The sequence below is a fragment of the Atractosteus spatula genome, chromosome 26 (genome assembly GCF_055471065.1).
Source record: "Atractosteus spatula isolate fAtrSpa1 chromosome 26, fAtrSpa1.hap1, whole genome shotgun sequence".
NCBI classification, from domain to species: Eukaryota; Metazoa; Chordata; class Actinopteri; order Semionotiformes; family Lepisosteidae; genus Atractosteus; species Atractosteus spatula.
Genome location: NC_142731.1, coordinates 6298184 through 6318529, shown reverse-complemented (window position 1 = coordinate 6318529; position 20346 = coordinate 6298184). Strand labels below are relative to the sequence as shown.

The 20346-nt window shown below is 50.0% G+C and overlaps 2 protein-coding genes across 2 annotated transcripts; both read left to right on the top strand.

The window, feature by feature from the left end:
- The first annotated feature begins 12 nt into the window (after window positions 1-12).
- rpl19 (ribosomal protein L19) lies at window positions 13-5558 on the top strand. Its single transcript, XM_088906197.1, has 6 exons — window positions 13-60; window positions 2435-2541; window positions 3585-3707; window positions 4148-4268; window positions 4571-4681; window positions 5391-5558. Exons 1-6 carry the CDS (start codon window positions 56-58, stop codon window positions 5512-5514), a joined length of 591 nt encoding a protein of 196 aa, XP_088762323.1. The 5' UTR covers window positions 13-55; the 3' UTR covers window positions 5515-5558.
- Window positions 5559-10085: 4527 nt separating this feature from the next.
- Window positions 10086-20084, top strand: st8sia6 (ST8 alpha-N-acetyl-neuraminide alpha-2,8-sialyltransferase 6). The gene is made up of 7 exons (XM_088906546.1): window positions 10086-11492; window positions 11779-11850; window positions 12983-13063; window positions 13611-13755; window positions 14314-14426; window positions 15075-15167; window positions 16336-20084. Exons 1-7 carry the CDS (start codon window positions 11395-11397, stop codon window positions 16796-16798), a joined length of 1065 nt encoding a protein of 354 aa, XP_088762672.1. The 5' UTR covers window positions 10086-11394; the 3' UTR covers window positions 16799-20084.
- Window positions 20085-20346: the final 262 nt, after the last annotated feature.

Here is a 20346-nt window from a genome sequence, read left to right as displayed (position 1 = left end):
ATGGTAGAGCCTCGCTTGGCTCTGACTCTTTCTTTTTTCTCAAACAGCAGCAGCCATGAGGTAAGACCTCCGGGCTCTCCCCGGCATAAAACTTACAAAACCTGCCAAAATATCTCTTCACCCCTGCCTCGGGGACGAGTGAACAGAAACGTAAGGTGATGGGGGTGTGCGGATGCGTTTCGCGGACGATGCTGGTTCGAAAAGAATGGAAATTAACGTCCAAACGTGCTCCCGAGGCGAAACGAGGAGGCCATGTTGTGGATTCTAGGACGTTCCCCGAGCCAAGTCAGTCTCTCCGCTCGGAGTAGCACAGTTCCTAAGCCGCGACATCACCCCCAGAGAGTATCTATGAACTATGTACGGGGCCTAAGAGGTTTTTAAGAACACCTGAGTTCTTTTCATCTCGGCCTGCTAGGGGTGGCCCCTTCCGTGCACTCGCACACATGTCCGGGCCCAGTCTGCCTCTGGACATCGCGCTTCGCTGTCAGCTTACACCTCGATGGCGCACTTCTGATGGGGTTTATTTCGGGGGACTGCAGCATACTTGTTTCCTTGTGCTTTACAGCGGCTTCCTAACTGTCGCAGTAACTAGTGGAATGAGTGCAGAGGCACTATTACAGGTCTGGCTCTCAAGACGAGGTTCCAGCGATGTTAGACATTCCCATCGTATTAGATTATTATTATATTTATTATTGCATATTATTAAACCTGAAAGGTTTCTGGATTTGCGGCGATGCCTTTTCTGTTCAAATCCGCGCACACCCGGGCTGCCATCGGCGGCGTGTTGGTAGCAGCCCTGTCACTTGCCGGACGGGGGTGTTCTCGCTGTGAAGAGGCTCCGAGCCGAGACGTGTTCCCCTGCCGGAGCGCTGTTCGGGTCAGTCTGCTGGACGCGCCTGCCAGAGGGTTTCATTTATCCAGGTCATCAAGCTGCTCTGTCCCCGGTTCGGCCCTCCCGTTGATTTAGCAGGAACTGAGTAATTAAGAACGCCCTCTGCCCGAACGCCGTGCAGACAGCCTTAGGACCCAGTGCGTTAACTTTGATGAGAATATTTAAATGAAACTGGGAGCTGGGTGGATTCCTCACAGTACCCCTCTGATCAGCTGCCAGGGCTGGTGTTGTCCAGTACCGAGCTTTTCAGTAGTGAAATACACTTCACTTTATTTGAAGGCTGTTACATGCTTAATGGCTTTTTAGATCAGAGCATCCTGACATCCTCTCTATCTAGTTTGGTTTGTATTAGGGGTGCCCGGGGAGCCACCGAGCAGTAGGTTTTGAGGGTCACCCTCGTGTCATCGATTCCCAAACTGGTTTCCATTCAACTAAAAAATCGGGTGATGGGTTGAGCTTAGAGATCCAAGACGATGCCAACACTAGCTCTGGTGGTGTCCGCTGGCAGACTTCCAGACCTAATTGAATGAGTTTGCTTCTTGGGTTACACAGTTCTCATGTTTTGAGCCTACGTGAATTGGTTTAAGGGTGACCTATAAGATCTGCTGGATTGTGGCCAAACTGGGATCCAAGCCCCCTGGGTGTACAAATTGAGTAACCTGTAACAGTGCTCGTACTACAGGTGCTTGTTTGCCTCTGCAGTTTAAAAGCAGTAATCATGTAGGAGCCTAATCGAATAGTGTTTTCCTGTTAGATGTTGGTTTCATGCTTTCAGAGAAGCAGTGTGCATTGGTACCCAGCCCTGTGACGAGAGCTCTGCTGTTCAGCACAGTGTGGTGCACACAGGTGGTTTTTGTCTGCTGTTGGTACTCGCAGGGCCCAGTCTGTATCCTCCTGTGTTCTTGTTGGCTAACTGTAGAGGTGTCCAGTCCGACTGCAGGCTTTCTAGTGTTGTGTGGGGGATGCTAGCCCTTTTTGGCTGTTAGGACAGAGTGCACTTCAGACACTGGGTGAAATACCTTTTCATTCATTGTCTGGCAGCTTCCTCCAGTTCAGGGTCACACAAGAGCCAGAGATTTTCTGAAAAGTAACAGATACAAGGCAGGGTACACCCTGGATGGGATGCCAGTCCATCGCAGGGCACACACAGACGCACACTCACACCAGAGCCAGTTTTCCCAGACGTCGGTTATCCAGCCAGTATGTCTTTGGAGTGTGAGGGAACATGCAAACTTCATGCAGCCGGATGAAATAAACGGCACCAAATTGCTCAGACGTCTTATCTGATTACGACAGAAGATACACATTTCTAGAACCCGAGCAAGAGATTGTACGTCGGCTGGAGATGAGAAACATTTGACTTTTCTTCGGAATGCAGTTGGCCTTCTCGGGTGCGGGTGTTCAGTGCCGCTCGTGACTGTGTCCTTGTACTAAGTGGGAGAATTTGCCAGATCGGTCCACTTAAACCTGGTCGTGAGGTAATGCAGAGCTGAGTTGCCCGGTGTGGTCATGCTTCCCCGTCTCCCTGGTCCTTTCTCCCAGCATGCTCAGGCTCCAGAAGCGACTGGCGTCCAGCGTCCTGCGCTGTGGCAAGAAGAAGGTGTGGCTCGACCCCAACGAGACCAACGAGATCGCCAACGCCAACTCCCGTGAGTGTCCTCCGTCACCGGTCAAACCGCTCTCCCTGCCCTCCTGTCGGGCTGGTTTCCAGTTTGTTGAATGGGGATGCGGGTGGAAGGTGGAGACCTGGTAACTTGACTTTTATCACAAGCCAGTAACCTGGTCCGCTGAGGCAAAGGCACCATCCTAGACCTTTAGATCAGTTGCGAGTCCTTATTTTAATTGAGTAATTAAAGTGATGAAACTAGTTTTTACAGCTTTCAGGGGAAAACGGTTGTACTGGAATTATGTTGAACCAGTAGATGTGAATGATCACCCTCACCGTTGTGTCCTTGTAATCTATTTTTAATGAAAGCCAGTGACGAAATTGGGGATCTAACTTTAATCTTGCCTGTATTTCAAACGCAAACATTTGCAGCTAGCATGTGTAATATTAAATTGGGGATTTTTTGTTGTCAGCTTATGTTTTCAACCACAGTATTGGGGCTAGTTTGTGTGTAGATAAGTTTCTCCCTTAAGTTCAACAGGGCATGTCTGGGCATGTTTTTCTGCTGATACGGTTATGGTTACATCCTGTCCTTGCCAGGTTTCAGAATCACAAGGGTTAGAGAGATTTTAATATGCATTCAGCCCTGCAAGGACTGGTCATAATGACTTGGCTCTTTGAAGTGTTACTCTGGGGGGTAGATTTAACTGCTGTGCTGAAGTGAAAGAGTGCTGATTAACTTTTCAGAGGTGATTTTGGCTGTGCCGATTCTGAGAATAAGTAATTCTGGGATGCTGTAAATTTTCACTTATTTCCTCCAAGGTTATTGCAGCCTGAAACAGGATGTTTTTTTTACTTGTCCAGATAAGTCCTTGCATCACTGTAGTTAACTTGTCCGTGTATATGTATACATGTAGCTCTGGGATTTAATCTCTTGATAATAATAATATATTAGGCTGACTTGTTTTTGGCCTGTGATTAGCTTGTTTGGACAGCCGAGACCACGCGTTCCTCTTGGTGTCTCCATACTCTGCGACCTTTGACCTTGGCTTGCCCGTGACCCCTCCTGTCTCCCTCCTCCAACAGGGCAGCAGATCAGGAAGCTGGTGAAGGATGGTCTGATCATCCGGAAGCCGGTGACAGTGCACTCTCGCGCCCGCTGCCGCAAGAACACGCTGGCACGCCGCAAGGGCAGGCACATGGGCATCGGTGAGTCCCGCGGGGCGCCTCCTCGGGTCAGGGCCGCAGCGCGGCACCTTGCCAACAGAACTGAAGGGGCCAGGTCGGTTGCGTTAACCGCGGGTCCGAAAGGCTTTACGCCCCTGTATTCTCTCTTGAGCGTGTCGCGCCTTTGCGCTTCGATACATACTTTGAGCTGGAGAGCACGCGCTCTGCTCTGGAACAGAGAACGGCTCCCAGTGTCTCTGGCGTACTTGACACTGAAGGAAGCGGAGCGTCAAGATCACATTGTGGCTGTTCTGCAGGCGGTTCAGAATCGAGTCCGGTTGTGCCCGATGCGTCTGCGTGCGCCGTCTTGCCAGAGCCTCCGTCGCGTCGCGGTTGCCTGGCAAGGGGCCGGAGGGGTGGGTGTTGAGCCCCCCCGTGCTGTGCTGTGCTGTGCTGACGGTGCCGTGTGCTTGCGCCCTCAGGCAAGAGAAAGGGTACAGCCAACGCCCGTATGCCCGAGAAGCTGGCCTGGATGCGCCGCATGAGGATCCTGCGCCGCCTGCTGCGCCGCTACCGCGAATCCAAGAAGATTGACCGCCACATGTGAGCGGGGCACCGGGGGGAGGGGGGGGTGGGCACCAGGGCAGGCCTGGTGTGGTGTGGCTTCGTGGCGTTTGCCTGCGTAAGGGTGTACCTGTCCCTCTTCCTCAGGTCAGATGAGGAAGAACCAGCTATTCCCATGTTCTGCTTCCATTATATGGGGTTTGAAGCAATTGTTCGTGCATACAAGTGCATTTGTGCCGCAAGTGTTTGTTCCTTGCTGAGGGTCTGTTAATGGCCTGTCTGTGTTTGGGCTACCCTGACACTGTCTCCTTCCTCCCGCCACCCCCAAATCTGTCCCTTAGGTACCACAACCTGTACCTGAAGGTCAAGGGAAACGTCTTCAAGAACAAGCGCATTCTGATGGAGCACATCCACAAGCTGAAGGCTGACAAGGCTCGCAAGAAGCTCCTGGCGTAAGTGGGCTTTCCTGGCATAGAATGTAGCCCTATCTCTTGTCTTAGGGGGGGCAAGACTGTAACCCTCTGAGATCCAGACAAACTCTGACGCTGCTTGGTAATAGGACTGCAGGGACCTTGAATGTGGGCTTTTTGAGAGAGGTTCTTGTTTCATGGTGAAGATGAACATCAGCTCCTGGGGTGTCTGTCATGATCCAGTGCTGGTTTTCTATCTGCCTTGCGGTGAACACGTCCACTCTGCGTGTTGCCTGTTGGGAGCACCAGGTTGTAGGAGGTGCTTTGGATGAGAGGTCCTGACTTCTTGGTCATGAAAGATCTCACTGGCACTGCCTGCCCTGGCTGAACTCCTCTCTGGGTTTGCACAATCTGACCTCCCTAAAGTTTCCCTTCGGATGAATGAACCCTAAGGGGCTTCTCACTCCTCTGCCTGATCCTCTGTGTGCTGGGACAGCTGGCACATGTTGACTGCCACACCTTTAGTGGTGGATGTAGTGGACTTAACACAACAATGCTCATACGTGTCGCCTGGTGAACAATGTGCTTTGTCCTAGATGGGTAATTGGCTCTGCAGGCAGGCAAAATGAAGCACACAGGATGTTGACCTGCATACAAAGTCGAAGGAGTATTATTAGCATGTGGATGCCTGTGTGTGTGTGTGTGTGCTGTCCTTTCCTGCCCAACCCTGAATCCTCTCTCCCCTCTGCAGTGACCAGGCAGAGGCCCGGCGCTCCAAGACCAAGGAGGCCCGCAAGCGCCGTGAGGAGAGGCTCCAGGCCAAGAAGGAGGAGATCATCAAGACTCTGTCCAAGGAAGAGGAGACCAAGAAGTGAACCTTGTCCCCCAGCTTTACCCGTTAATAAAGTGTACAGGAAGATCTTTGCCTCCTGAGTCTCCTTCTTGGCCAGAACCTCACAGGGAACAGTCATCTGTAGGCGGCAAGGGGTTTTTGGCGACTTGCTCTAGGGCCCTGCGGTTGTGAAATTTAGGCCGATTTGGTTGTGGGGATTTGTCTCCCCCTTGTGGTGAGTGAGTATACCTACAGGATTTATGTGGTATTGCATTCCTTCAGCGCTGGTTCTCTGCTTGCATCAGAATGAAACGGGTGCCTGGGTCACTGGGATGCAAGTTAAAGCTTTTATTTTGTTGTTGGGAAGGCAGTTCATTGATCTAATCACATTCGTCCATTGGCAGTGCGCTTATCACTCGGTGCATTTTTTTTTCCTTAACCTGTTGTCCCAGTTGGGATAAAACTGTCAAATGTGTAAGACGCTTGATCACATTTAAAAGAGCAAATGATTCAGATTTCTGGTTGGTTGGTTGTACGACATCACGTATTATGTTTCGTATTAAACAGCACAACAATGGCTCACACGCGTCGCCTGGTGAACAATGTGCTTTGTCCTAGATGGGTAATTGGCTCTGCAGGCAGGCAAAATGCATAATATGATACATAATGTAACGCAACATGAACCCATTAACATGCAGTATGTGTGTGTGTGAAGGTGGGGGGTTGTGCCTTGTGTGTGGAGTGGATCTATAAAATGCATGATGGCCAAATTGAAGTAAAATATGATATCCAAATGAAGCAGCTTGACACTGAGATTAAGGTATAAATTAACTGGGTAGTTCAGATTGATGCCCAGATGGAGGTAGCTGAAGCTCACTCTGCAAGAGGAGGTCATGACAACCAGTGATCATACTTGCCTTCTGTGCAATTTGGGATAGACGTCTGCTAGCTGTAGCCATTGTGCACTTTTTCTTCACTGTCCTACTCCAGCTCTTTATTGTGGATATTCAGGTCACCCACAGCAGGGTACAGCAGTGAGTGTTAGTCCAGAATCTAGGTAACCACTTTGAAGAGGCACAGACTGGGGGCTTCCCGTCAGCTATCAAACTGAGCAGTTGGACCTGTGCAAACCCCTGCTTTCACTGTTGCATTCCCGGCCGTAACCAGAGCAACCATCCTCTCAAGATCTAATAAATTGAGCTCAACGGCTCACCGTGGTAAGTGACAAAAGAATTGTCATGTACTGCCGCTTTTGTTTTTGAAGGGTGTTGATGAGGAGCATCATGCAAGATAAGACTACAGCCTGAATGAGATGCCGGATGGTGGTAGGAGAGATGGAAATGGATGAGGTGATAAACCTAGGGCAGGGTTCTCCAGTCATACAGGTCTCCTGTGTAACATTTGGCAACACTTGTAAGATACTGACTAAAGCAATTAAGAGCAGACTGTTCAATTAAGAGAGCTCTTTGTGGGCTGAAGATCAGTGAGATTTAACTCTTTAATCTCTAAATTGCCTTAACAAATCACCTGTTTTGATAGATATCCAAAAGGATATTTGAAGAATTTTGCTCTGTTTGGCCAGCAGATGGCGCCCTTGCAGCTGAGCACAGTGCTACATGCCATTTTAGTCTCCACAGGAGTACAAACGGATCATTGCAGGCCTTCAGGCAGTAATTCTTCAAAAACACAAATTCAGCGCAGGCACATAGAGGCAGCTACTTTGTTTCATCAAACCATCATCGAGTACTTTATGGTAAACTAAAAAAAGTGTGTCAGTTTTTTAGATGCATTCTTAATTTTACTGCAAAATTCAGATCAATAACTCTCTCTCTCTTTCATTCTGTAGTTAGAATGTATCTTATGTTTCAAGAGCTCCCCTGCGTCAGTGATGTTTGATCAGGGGTGCAAGAGCAGGTCTTGGGAAGCAGCTGCAGTCCAGGAGAAGACCCCCTGGATTCGAGAGTGAAAGGTAAGGGTTCGTACAGGATGGCTCTCTCGCTTCCCCAGCTGAGAAGACATTGTGTTCCTTATTTCTTTATTGCCTTCTACTCACTTAAAAATGAACCAACACATGCCCTTTACTGATTGTTTGCGAACAACTTTCGCGATCTGTGAGGCCTCAGTTTTTGGATATGGTACCAATCAGGGTTCCAAGGGCTGATGAGTCTGGGCCCCTTTTCCGAAGGGGTTTCGTAAGGTTCTGGTTTCGGTAGAAGCCAATCAGCAATCATGATGCGCCCAGTTGTCGGCCCTCGATGATGGCTTTTCCTGCGCTGCGATCATCATGAGCAATCAGATTAGATTACTGGTAATCACTGCCTGTAAAACGAGCCAGTATAAACAGCGCAGGACAGGGCATTCACTCTGCAGGAGACGGACGGGACAGGCGTCCTCGCTTTTTGGAAAACAGGTTCTCAGGTTTTCTGTGCTCCTGATCACTGAAGATCAGGTGTTCCCATAAAAACAGACCAGCAGAGTGCTTGGCTCCACAGAAAGGCGACTGATACGAGTCAATACGATTTCTGCCCCCACCCCAGCTCTAGCTGGACCGCATCCGAAGTGCCTGGTCTCCGCAGTGCACACAGATGATAAAGAAACCCAGGCAATGACCCAGGGAAGAACAAAAAACCTCATTCCAAGGTTTGAGCGCATGTGCTCTGAGGATGAGGTGAGGGGAATTCATCTTGGCGAGCTGGGGAGGGGTTTGATGCAGGTTTTCAACATTTTTTAAACGGGGCGAGAAAAGGGGGCCGGAAAGTGCCACTTATTCCAAGCCACCCCGAGGCGACACTGGGGCACGCTTGGGCCGGGTGAGAGGGGAGCTGGGGAGGCAGGGGCCAGCGGGACGCCCTCGTGGGGTCCCCCGCTGAGAGCTCTGCTCCCCCCGTCAGTGACTCTCTTTCTGCTCCTGGGCTGTTGTTTCCTCTCTCTGGCCCCCTGCTCCAGGCTGAAGGAACAGGGCCCAGTCAGCTGCTCCACATAAGACTCTTCACATCCAGAAGCTGCTGCAGAGCTGCCTGACCTATTTAGGAGCTGCTGAGAGGGGGACGGGGGGGGGGGGCTGGGTCACCCTGGGGTGTGTGGGAGGTGTCTAGAGAGAAGTGAGACCTCCCTCCAGTGCTCAAGTAGACAACATGGAGGAAGACATGACTCTGGGCTTTGTAGTTAGAAGTGTAGATTGTTTTGATGCCTACTTAACACGATGGTGTTCTGTTATGTTAAAAGTATGTTGTGTTAAGACCTTGTTTAGATAATGGTGCACAGGTCTGGTCACAACAAATTACAGCGCCGCTCTGCAAACGTGAAACAAGAGCCGAACATCCCCAGGTTTAAAGCCATTTCTAGCACTGGAAGGCTAAATGAAATCAATCTTATTAGTAAAGAACAGAGGAGGCTGAAGGAGGACTCGATCAGAGTATTGATAATCCTCAAAGGCACAGACAAGGGCAACACAGCGGACTTCTTCACAACGAGCTGTGAACCCCACACCAGTGGACACAAGTGGAAACTAAATGGGAGCGCATTCACACCTTAGATTCCGAGGCTCTTCTTTACACAGAGAGTGGTGGTAGCATGGAACATCGAAGAAGCCAAAACCCTGGGGTGCCCTCAAGAAACAGCGGGGTGAAATTCTAAGATTAATTGGCTGGGAGAAACCTAACAACCCACCTATGTGTCATGTTAAATAAGCACAGCCTCTGCAGAGCTGCCCCTCAGATAAACTGAAGGGGCCAAGCGAGGACACGGAGACAAATGAGGCGCTCTCCTCCAATACCCTGTCCCTCCAACCAAGGCTGAACAATCACCGCACTGTACAGATCAGGTCTGTTGTTCTGGACATGTGCTCTACTCACTCGTGACAGACACAGTACGAGATGCAAAATGATACATTCGCTGGTATACAGGATTCGCGTGACTCCTCACATAGGTAAGGAGGAAGCGGAGGGTGTTTGATTGCGTTTGGACTAGCGGGGCAGCACGTGTTGCTCAGACGCTATAGAATGACCTCCCAGCCCATATGGGATTTTGCAAATCAGAGAGTGCTTTTGAATCCAGTCTTAAAACATACTCCCATACTCCAGCGTTTGTTTATTCGATTGCAGTTAGCTGTATAGTCCTCTTCATGTCTTTACGTTTTTCATTTGTTTCCCTTGTGACACGCTGTCTGAATGCTCTGGGTGGCTCCTTCACATAATTGGGCCCCCTGAAGTGTTAGAAATGCCTTTTTTTTTACCTTTTCTCCCATTGCCACCATTTTTGTATAAATATAGAAACAAATATATGTACATGCAGTATATACTGTATATGTTCCACTCCACGCTTCCTAAACCGTGCATGACCTGTCCAAAACACGGAGACAACTGATCCACAGAGCTCAGACCGGCAGATCCAGAGCAGGCTGTCCTGTCCCCAGTCAGGGCAAATAATCTAATGAAGATTGTGTGGGGATGATCTGAACTGTCCCGAGTGAACCTGTGCGCCGGCACAACAGAACCGCACAGCAAACCGCGCATGCATTTCGGAAAAGGAGTGCGCGACAGACCCCCGATCCTGCGTGCCCAGCTGCCCGCGAAGGGGGGCGGGGGGGGGGGGGAGAAAGGGTTAACTCCCAGCTCTGTGCAGCGCCGCCGGAGACTGAGGGAGCGGAAGAGGGAAAGCCATCTAATCCCTTCTCCCGGCTCCTTTGAAGGCCGCGCCTGCCGGCGCGACAGGTCTGGAGCAGCGCTTCGGATGTCCGCCGGTGTTTGTCGGTGATGCCTCGGAGATCATCGCCCTCCTGGGACCGGATCGGAAATTTCCGCAGCTGCCCGCCTGCCGGGACCCGTTAACCAGGCCGGCTCTTTCAGCCACTTCCAGAGAAGTAGCCGGTGCTCGAAACTGCACGTTCGCTCACCGTTATTCAGGGAGAAGACTCGTGCCCGGATTGCACGTCAGAAATACCCGATCAGGCGTAAACCGGACTAACGCCCGTGCGATTTCTGGATGACCAGCACCTGTGGGCAGCAGCCTTTATACACAACCCGAAGAGCTCGAGTGAAGAAGACTAAGACATAGGGAAACTCCAGTTCTCATGTCGCCTGTCTTCTTGCAGATCAGACACCGCGAAACGACATCTGCTTAGAAATCGCAGCTGCCGGGGCTTTGCAGAAGAGGAGTTCGCAGGATCGCGTCTGAAAAGACGAGTGAAACAAGAGACTACAGCCGCAGGTCCCCGGGGGTTGGCAGGAAGATTGGGGAAGAGGCTTTTGTACAACTTAAGTGTTTTTTTTTGTTTTCTCCTGTTGACGTTTCCCCATTTAGTTTGTGTGGGAAAGAAAGTTCAGGAGGAATCCGGTGAGAAACGCGGAGAGGAGGGGGCGCCGGGCCATGTGATTGGATCCAGCGGCTGCCGTCGGATTCCACACACACACACGCGTCCACCCCGGGTCCCCGGCGGACCCTGATTGGTTGTCCAAGGCTGCCTTCGCATGAACCGAGTTCACAGATAGTCCCATCCCCCCATTTCAGCCCCCGGGTACCCCCCCTTCACAGCTCCCGGGACAGAACAGGAGCTAATTCAGTCCTGGACAACTCCAGCTAGCAGCTGTGCTGAAATCTCTGCTCAAGGAGAGGGGCGGGGGTTCTGCACAGAGCCAGAGAGAGAGGAGGGGGGGGTTATCTGAAAAAGCACAAGGAGGCATTTCTGACATTTTCAGAGTGCAGAGAGGAAAGAAACACAGGCTCGCTGCAGACTTGGGAGAGAGAGAGGAGGAGAGGAGAGAGTGGGCAGAAAATTGGGGTATGCAGGGTAAGACGGTCAGGGAAGGCAGGAAGTCCGGAGTGGAGGTGTAGAGAGGCAGGGAGAAGCTCAGGAGAGCGGGGGGGAGAGGAGCAGATCTTACAGAGAGCGCGAGAGCAGGGGGAGCGACCAGGACGGAGAGGGATGAGGAAGGCACTGCTGATGTTGCTCTTTTCCTTGACGCTGTGCCTGGTCATCGTGGGGATCTTGGTGACGAGCCTCTGGTCCACCCTGAGCAACAGGTAAGTCCTCCACGCTCTGCCCCCGCACGCTGCACTGACGCTGGCCCTGGGCCGCAGCGCGCGGCAGCCATGACAGTCACGCCAAGGCCCCAGTAAAAAAGGCCAGGCAGGAAGGCATCATGGGAGTTCAGTCAAGCCAGAGCCCAGCAGGGCAGAGATGCCAGGCGAACCCACAGGCACACACTGTGACAGCTTGGTAAAGGAGAACCAAGGACATCCGGGGCTCATCGTGAGCCAACAGAGCGGGCGCCCTGGCGGCTGAGCCTGTGCTTGTGTGTCTCTGCAGGAGCGAGGCGGCGAGGGGCGCTTTAAAGCTGGTGGCGGGAAAGCAGGCGACCACACAGTGCAAGGAATGCAGGTGTGTGTGCGGGGGGGGGGGGGGGGAAGAGAGCTGTGCCAGACAGAGGGGGGGGCAGGGGAATGGCAGTCAGGGGGAGTAAAGAAAAATGAAAGGGAGTCTGCCGTCAGGTAAGCTGGCAGGGACTACAGGGGCGGAGAGGCAGGTATAGTAACTCTCAATTCAGGGAGTAATAGCAGCTAAAGCAGACAGGGAGGGGGGAAGTGTTATATTAAAGAAGCAAATAAAAAACAACAAAGCCATAAAGGCCAAGGGCAGAGGGGGATGATGATAATAATAATAATAATTTCAGTCTCAGAACTGTACAGTACAATTGAATATATCATCCCAATTAATAAAATACAGAATAAAATCGGACAATATAATTTAATTTATAATGTATAATTATACACAAAATAATACAACAAGGTTAAAAAAAAGGGAGACCAAAAGCTTTCTTGTACAGATACTGTATGTTTTAGCTCTTGATTTCAAAGCTGCCAAGGACTGGGCGGCCCTTATATTATAGGGCAGGTCATTCCAGAGAACGGGGGGCGTCAGAAAAGAAGAAAGCTTAATCCCCGGGACACGAGGTTTAAATTGGAAAGTAGACCTGAAAGTCTGGAGGTGGAGCAAGCAGTCGTTTACGATAGCATGGGGCAGTAGCGTGAACACTTTTAAAGGTCAACAGCAAGCAAAATCTTAGGGTCAATTCTAAAGCTCACAGGCAGCCTGTGCAGGGGTGCCCGCACAGGTGTAATACGTTCCCGAGCAGCACAGTTCTGGATGTGCTGAAGTATAGGGGGTGACAGAGAGGGAGAGGAGGAGGGGGTGGGGTTGGAGAGAGGTGCAGGGAGGGGACCAGGAGCTGAGGATGAGGTGAGGAAAGATCGGGAATCAGGGGTGGAGATTTTGTGCGAGTCAGGGGCTGCGGGGGACCAGACAAGGCAGTGGTATCCCTGCTCCAATAGACACTGTCTGTGCCTGGTCAAAAAATTAATTTGAGTTAGGCATTATTGTCACTGAAGTAGGTTTGTGCGTCCCTGCATGCTCTGGGAGCTGTTTTGTGTGGAGGTGTACTGGGAAGTTCTGAGCTACCTGTGTCTCATGTGCTCAGGCTGTCTCTGTCTCTCTCTTGTGTGTGTGTGTTCAGGGAAAAGGCCAATATTGACAAGCTTGCGCAGGTACACTCTCAGACATGGCAGAAACAGGAAAGCAGACTGCAGGCTTTCAGGTAAAAGGGCAATTTTCAAATGACATCCAAGGTCTTTATTGTGTAATTCAAGCTTTAAAAAAAATCTAGCTTGCCAATTAGGTCAAAAGATTGTAGGTCTCTCTCTTTACCACATTGCATTGAAGTCATAAGACAAAATGTAAATTTAATGATTAAAATGGGTAAATCAGCCTTTTCAGCCAATTGTCTTATACACTGTTATTCATACAATATTTTTGCTTTTAAACTTGCAACACATTTTTTCAAGTAGGCACGAGCCACTAAGTTTGCAAAATGTATAAGATGTACTCAAACCTGTTTTAGCTTAAATCAGCACTCTGAAAATGTTTTGACACTTATCACCTTATTGGTGTTGTTTTCTCACCCAGAAAAACACGAGATGGTAATTTAACCTAGCAGTCAAAAGTTTTCTGTATGCAGCCCCTGGGGTTTCAATCCCAGTGTTGAAGTGAATTTGGAAACATATTAATCACATGTTGCGTGTTCTTGGAGTCGTTCTGCTCTGCTGACGGGTGCGTTCTCCGTGCTGATTGTGTTTCCCTTCCAGGGCACAGCTCAATATGAAGTGCCACGGCTTCTCCAGGGCCATCATCACCCAGGCCAACACCTTGCTGGGGTCAAAGGTCATGTACGATGGCGAGAGGAGGAAGCCCGTCGAGGTCACCCCCAAGCTGTACAGCACCTTCCCCAAGGTGGGCTCCTGTTGTCTCAGGAGAGGAGGGGGATTGTGTACAGCTATTGTGTACTATTGTTTACTCCTTGTGTAAGCGTGGGAGAGAGATTCAGTGGAATCCTTCACTGAAAATGTACAGTACTGAGAACAGTAAGCCTTCTGTACCATATACTGTATATATAAATCAACCTGACTAAAAGGATCTTTCCGCTCCAGCAGTCTGCAGACAGTTGAGTAAAGTGTTTGGAAAGCTGGAATTTTTAAAAATCGTCGAATGGCTTGTATTTAACACAGCAATTACCATTGACACTGAACTACCTTTTGGAAGGCACAACCAGCACGTCTGCACAGTGCTGCCCACTGCAAGGCTGACTGTTGCTCTCTGGGAGGAGGCCTGCCTCCTGGCAGGTGTGTCACAGGTCAGCTGCAGTCATGTCTAGACAGTGGGCAGGCTGGTGTGGGGGAACTGGGCTTGAGCTTCGGGGCAGTCCCCCGGCACTGTGATGTCAGAGGCTTTCCCAGTCTGCTGCGTCGCACTGCACTGTGTGTAACTGGGTGCCGTTCCCCACTCTTCCAGGAGCATCCCTTTGGGAACGTGAGCTTCCAGTCCTGTGCGGTGGTGGGGAACGGGGGGATCCTTGCCAACAGCAGCTGTGGAGAGGAGATCGACGGCGCCCAGTTCGTCATTAGGTGGGGTGAGATACAGAAAGAGTGGGAGGGATGTTGGTGCGATGACCACCACCAGTGTGCAGCCCCACCTGGACGATGTGCCAGAACGCTCCCCACACACCAGCTCTCAGTGGGGAGGAGAGCAGAGTGATGAGGCCAGTTCAGAGATGGGGAGTATTAGAAGCCCATGACTGGTAAAGGCAAGAAAGGAAATGTGGCCAGGACACCGGGGTAACACTCCTACTCTTTTAGAGATATGCCCTGGGATTTTTAATGAACACTAAGAGTCAGGACCTCACACATCCTATATAACATCTGAAGGATGGCGCCTTTTTACAGTATAGTGTCCCTGTCACTACACTGGGGCACCAGGAGGCAGGCCCCCTACTGGCCCCACTAACACCTCTTCCAGAAGCAGCCTTAGCTTTCCCAGGAGGTACTGGCCAGGCTCACACCTGCTGAGCTTCAGTGGGTTGCCAATAGACAGGGTGATGCCCTAGGACGAATTTGTTTGAGAACATTTTGCACAGAAACGTGATTTTTGTGTCTCTCCGTTTGTATGGGAGCCTGTTCATTCCTCTTCGTGAGTGTTTCTCTTTTTTTATCGTTGTTCTCTGCTGAATTGGTGTGCGTGGCCTGATGGGATCTCTCTGTCTCCGCGCTGCACAGATGTAACCTGCCTCCTGTGGACAGGAAGTATCAGGACGATGTGGGCAACAAGACGGACCTGGTGACGGCCAATCCCAGCATCCTGCTGGAAAGGTGAGCTGAGGGCTGGTCTTTCTAAGTGCTGTCAAGCTCATCTTGTTTAAAGAGCAAATCACTGCTCCTGCTAGTCATTAACCGGAGCCCCAGTTCAGCTGGGCTGCTGACAGGAGAAGGCCACACTAGTTTTTACTCCAGAGTTGCACATAATGAGCAGAGGCCTGAATATTTCAGGCCGACATCATCAGAGCCGAGCCCTTCCTTCCAGAGATGAATGGTTCTGTAGCACTGCACACAAATAAAACGTCAGTGGACAGAGCAAGGGAACCTTTCATTTCTTTTTTGTCTAGCAGGGGTTTTTTGTATTCAAGGATCCAAATTAGGTTTCTTGGCCCCGGTGCTGAAGGGCCGACCAGCTCCTGAAAGGAAAGAGGAAGAAGAAAGAGTCTACAGGAAAGGCCATTTGGATTGTCTGTTCGCCTGGTTGGGTGTCAGACGATAATTGATTCAAGTATCTCGTCCATCCATTTTCTTGAGACAGCCCGGGGCATCAGCGTCAACAGCATGTCTGGGTAGCGTGTCCAAATAAAGCAGTGTCACTGGCTCGCACTCCTAAATGCATTTCCCCTTAAAGGGCAACTGCAGTCCCAATTTCTCAGACCGGTTATTGAATCTCAGGTAACAAAATTAATTCATTGATGGCATCGCAAAATTGTACAAAATTCTGAATCCTGCACAAAATCGGGACCTTTGTGAAAGTACTGTATGGTCTCCGTTTGCCCCACCCGCGGTCCAGCGAGAGTTTGTGCGAACCGCGACGCGATGCGGCCCTTCCTGCTCACTAGTCGCTGTGATGGCTGATGTAGTGTGCTGTAGGAGCAATCCCCAGCAGCAGACAGTTCGCCGCAAGGTGTCCCAGCGTGATGTCGGCTATTTTGTGATGGAGGTCTCACACGTTACTGTGTACATTTTGCTTTTGTTGCGGTTTGAGATGCACTCATCAACAACGATTCTTTCCTACCTCGCAGTATAAAAATAGCATTTCCAGGGCTGTCTCCTGATTTGTGTTTCCCTGCCGATCCCGAAGGAACGGTGCCGGGTTCGCGCCCTCCTGTTGGAGGAAAACCGCCATGGAAACCCGTGTCACTCTTCTCTTTTCACCAGCTGCCGGGAAACTAGTCAGGGTTCCTGTCTGGGCCTGACGGCGCTTATTCCTCTCCTGCAGGTTCGAGGGGCTGATGGAGGTCCGGCGCCCGTTTGTGGAGAGCCTGGGTGGCTATGGGCAGCCGATGCTGGCGCTACCCGCGTTCTCGTACGGGCACAACACCCCCGTGTCTCTCCGGGTGGTCTACGCCCTGCAGGACTTCAACAGCCCCGTGCGGGCCGTCTTCCTCAACCCCGAGTACCTGCAGAACCTGGCCCGCTTCTGGAAGGCGCACGGCCTGCGGACCGTGAGGCTGAGCACAGGGCTGATCGTGGCCAGCCTGGCCCTGGAGCTCTGCGCCAGCGTCACGCTCTACGGCTTCTGGCCTTTCTCCCTGCACCCCTTCAGCAAGCAGCACCTCACCAACCACTACTACGACGACAAGCAGTCCAAGAAAAGCTTCCACGCCATGCCGGCGGAGTTCGAGCACCTGCTGAGGCTGCACAGCCAGGGGGTGATCAGGGTTCACCTGGGCAGCTGCTAGGCGGGGCTGCAGGTGTGTCTCATACTCTCCTGCAGCTGGGCTCCAGGTGCGCTGCCAGTGCCTGTCCTGGCACCGACACAAGAGCCCGTCCCGTCGCCAGAGCGCGCAGGGCAGACATCCTCGCTGATTCAAAGTGTGGCCGGGTTCTTTTTTTATCAAATGATTTTTTTGTTGTTGCAAATCCAGTAGTCGGCAGACAGAAAAGCAGACGCATGACCTGCACTAAGACGTTCAGACAAAATGTATTTACTTTGTACGTACGCTGTGGGTGTACGTATATAGTGTAGGTACGTGTCTGTGAAAAGCGATGAATTCATGAGTATTTATTCTAGAGGATCCAGCTGGAATCTGGAACTTCGTCTATTTAAGCTGGCACAGAATCTGACTTGACAATTACTGTAGGGTAACCAATTTGAAATCCTAGCAGATGGGTCCAGCTGTGGATTTGTATCTGGAAGGAGCCACATTATAAAGACATCCTGCTGGATGTGGCTTGTAACCAAAACTAAGGACAGAGCCTCAGGTCTCCAGGCTAGAAGATGGTGGAGACTGTGGCAAGACGTACACGTTTTGGCAGGCAAGACATTCGTGACTGACGTTTTAAAAGAATCTAGAATTCCTCGTCAGTCCAGGGGCCTCTTTTTTTTCTGCCTTGCAAAAAACAAACAAACAATTCCTTGCTTCCCAGGGATTCATCATTTTTAACCATAATTCCAATCCTAACGATCAACCACAAAATCCATAATTACTACACTGCAAAGATAATTGCAGGTCTGTTTAAAAAAAAAGTCGACTAGCTGAGCAATGTTTTCTTCAGGGATCCTGTGACACGAGATGCCTTCCTGCAGTTTTCTCTCTACAGTGACCACAACGCGGAAGAATAAACAGACACTGCGTTTACTGCCCTCCTGTCACAACCGTCACAGGTTAACGTCCGTGGAGCGTGGGTTACCCACACAACACAGCAGGAGAAGCTGGGGGTCTGTGCCAGAGCCAGGCTAGTGAGTAAACACCATGACAATAGAGCTATGAGCTGCCAGTACTTGGGAATGGAAAATCCTGCCGTGCCAGCACAGAGGAGCCCATCATTCTGCTGAAGCATTACTGCAGCTCAGACACGATTAACTAGCTCAGCGTTGTACCATCACAATTCCCTGCCACGCCATGCAGCTGCGCTGCAACATGATTTTACTTGTCAAGTGTCGAACGATGGGTGGGTTTTCCAAACGGTACGTCCGATAAAACGGAGACCCTCAGCTCAGTTCCAGAAGAAGCCCTTCTCCTGTGCCTTCTAAATAAATGACCTTGTAATCAGTAGGGCTATCTCCAGTTGATAGTACAGATCTTTTTTAGGGTTTATAAGACTTCTGATCCTCTTTTTGGGCTTCATACTTCAGGTTGTGTGGAATGCCAGCAAGCGGACCTCAGCAGTGCAAAGTGATTTTTTTGGCGGGAGTGTTTTTCCCACGTCTGTCAGGACATCTTTCGTTGGTCTCCTATCCAGCTTGATTACTTCGCAGCAGTCCGCCTGCAACATTCTTAAAACCAGGTGAAGAATCAGGTCTGGTCATGCAGGAAGCTGAAAAGCATAGATCGGCAGGTCGCAGTGAGTATAGGCTCAGGTAGAAGACACAGGGGTGTCTCAGGATCAGGGCTTAAATCGCTCCGGTGAATGAGCCAGGACTGGAGCTCAGGGTGAAAGCTGTGGCCTGGTGTTTGGTGGTTCCAGGATCCAGGCCGACAGTCTGCCAGAATGAGAGTCTGTCCTCTACTACTGCCACCACTACATATACCTGCGTGCCTTCGACTGGGGGCAAGGCTGACTCGGAGGTGTGGCCTTGCTCTGGGCTGACACGGGAAGAGTAAAAAAAGAAACGCATACAGAGCAGAAGTGTTAAAAAGAAAAGTGAGAAAGCGTCTCATTTGTGAAATCCAACGACAAAATGATATTGCAAAGGTAAACTACAGCCTTGCATGGGAGAGTGACGTGGCCATGCTGAATGGCCAAAAATATAAGAAACCTGTCGGCCTCCAGGAGACATGTTCCAGTGATGCAGAAAATCTGCAAGGTGTTGCTGAATGTCTGGCACTGGGTCCCTTTGGGCGTATTAACACACTAAACATTAAAAGTACCGCAACATTTTAATCTTCACGCAAATAGGAGGCAGCCTGATTCAAGCATTCAAGATAATCAACAGTTTATTGGCATGTTTTAGAATCAACAGTGAAACAAAGAGTAAATTAAGGAGAACTGATAAGAGGAGGCACTACGTTATACAGAGAGTGGTAGCAAATTGCTTCAGCCAATACCTTGGACTCTTACAAGGAATTTCTGGGTGAGAACATAGGGTCAATGGCCATCTGTCCTTTTTTTAACCTTTCTCGTGTTCTTTATCTTAAGTTTTTTAATGAGACATGTTCGTGTTTTGTGTTTTCCACTACTTTTTTTTTACTTTAAATGACATTTCCAAAACTTTTCAAGAAGGACAATCGAGCAAACCATGAGTTAAGACTGGGGCTCGGTTAAATATTCAAGAGCTGAACTGGAAGTGATGAGGTTCTGACATGGGGAATGACAGACTGTGCACAGTCTGAGAGTGGGCTGAGACGCTTGTTCAGGGTTTTAGAAGAGCTTTATACTGCTAGGATGTGCGGTTTAAGATACAGTATGTGCCTTGATGAGAAAACTCAGGAAACGCCAAACAGAATCAGAGTAACTGAAAAAATAAAACTTCTCTGTGATGTTCTCTTTTCTCTGTTCTGAAGATGCTACGTTAAAAGTATTATGAATTCTACAGAAATAAATATGTGAAAAGAGTTTTCTTTCTTTCTCAAATGCCCTCCCACAGTCTTGTATGTATATATGCAGTCCAAGTCCAGTTTCCAAATATTTGCGGATCTGAGCAGATGTGGGATTTCAGGATGCATACGGTTTGAAACCCTTTGGGTCTCTTCAAATCATTTATTGCCTAAGGTCAAAGGCAAAAGGTTGAAACTGTTTAGCTCTTAATGCCAGGAAATTCGTAAACAATTCCATCAGGAAGTGGCAAGATGTGATCTTTGGGTTCTGTAAACTGCAAGGAATCCCATGAGCAAGAGGAGCTGGGAGTCAGAACCTTTCTTTTGATCTCTGGCGCTTTATCTCCCCACCCACATTTACATCCCTGTATCCCAGCGAGCCCCAGTCCAGTCTTGTAGGTCACCCTGGGACATCTGTTTCCAAGGACTGGGAACACGCAAGTTACCGGCCAGTTAAGAAATTTGTCCAAATAAACAAACTGGTGCTTAAGTCTTTGTGACGACTTAATTAAACAAGTCACCATCTTAAAAGATCACAATTAAGCCACTCCAGTGTTTCAGTGATTGGAGATTTAATGGCAGGCAGCAAGGCCTCGCAGAGCTGGGGTTCGATTCCAGACCAGGGGTGCTGTCTGCGTGGAGTTTGTATGTCCTCCCCGTGTTCACATGGGTTTCACAGTCCAAAGACACACTGGCAGGTTACGTTGGCTTCTGAGAAAACTGGCCCTGGTGTGACTGTGTGTGTTTGT

Coding starts and splice junctions, on each gene's coding strand:
- rpl19 (XM_088906197.1), top strand. Junction 3,708..4,147: donor GGGCAGGCACATGGGCATCG/GTGAGTCCCGCG, acceptor TTGCGCCCTCAG/GCAAGAGAAAGGGTACAGCC. Junction 4,269..4,570: donor AAGAAGATTGACCGCCACAT/GTGAGCGGGGCA, acceptor TCTGTCCCTTAG/GTACCACAACCTGTACCTGA.
- st8sia6 (XM_088906546.1), top strand. CDS start 11,395: ATGAGGAAGGCACTGCTGATGTTGCTCTTTTCCTTGACGCTGTGCCTG. Junction 11,493..11,778: donor TGGTCCACCCTGAGCAACAG/GTAAGTCCTCCA, acceptor GTGTCTCTGCAG/GAGCGAGGCGGCGAGGGGCG. Junction 13,756..14,313: donor TGTACAGCACCTTCCCCAAG/GTGGGCTCCTGT, acceptor CCACTCTTCCAG/GAGCATCCCTTTGGGAACGT.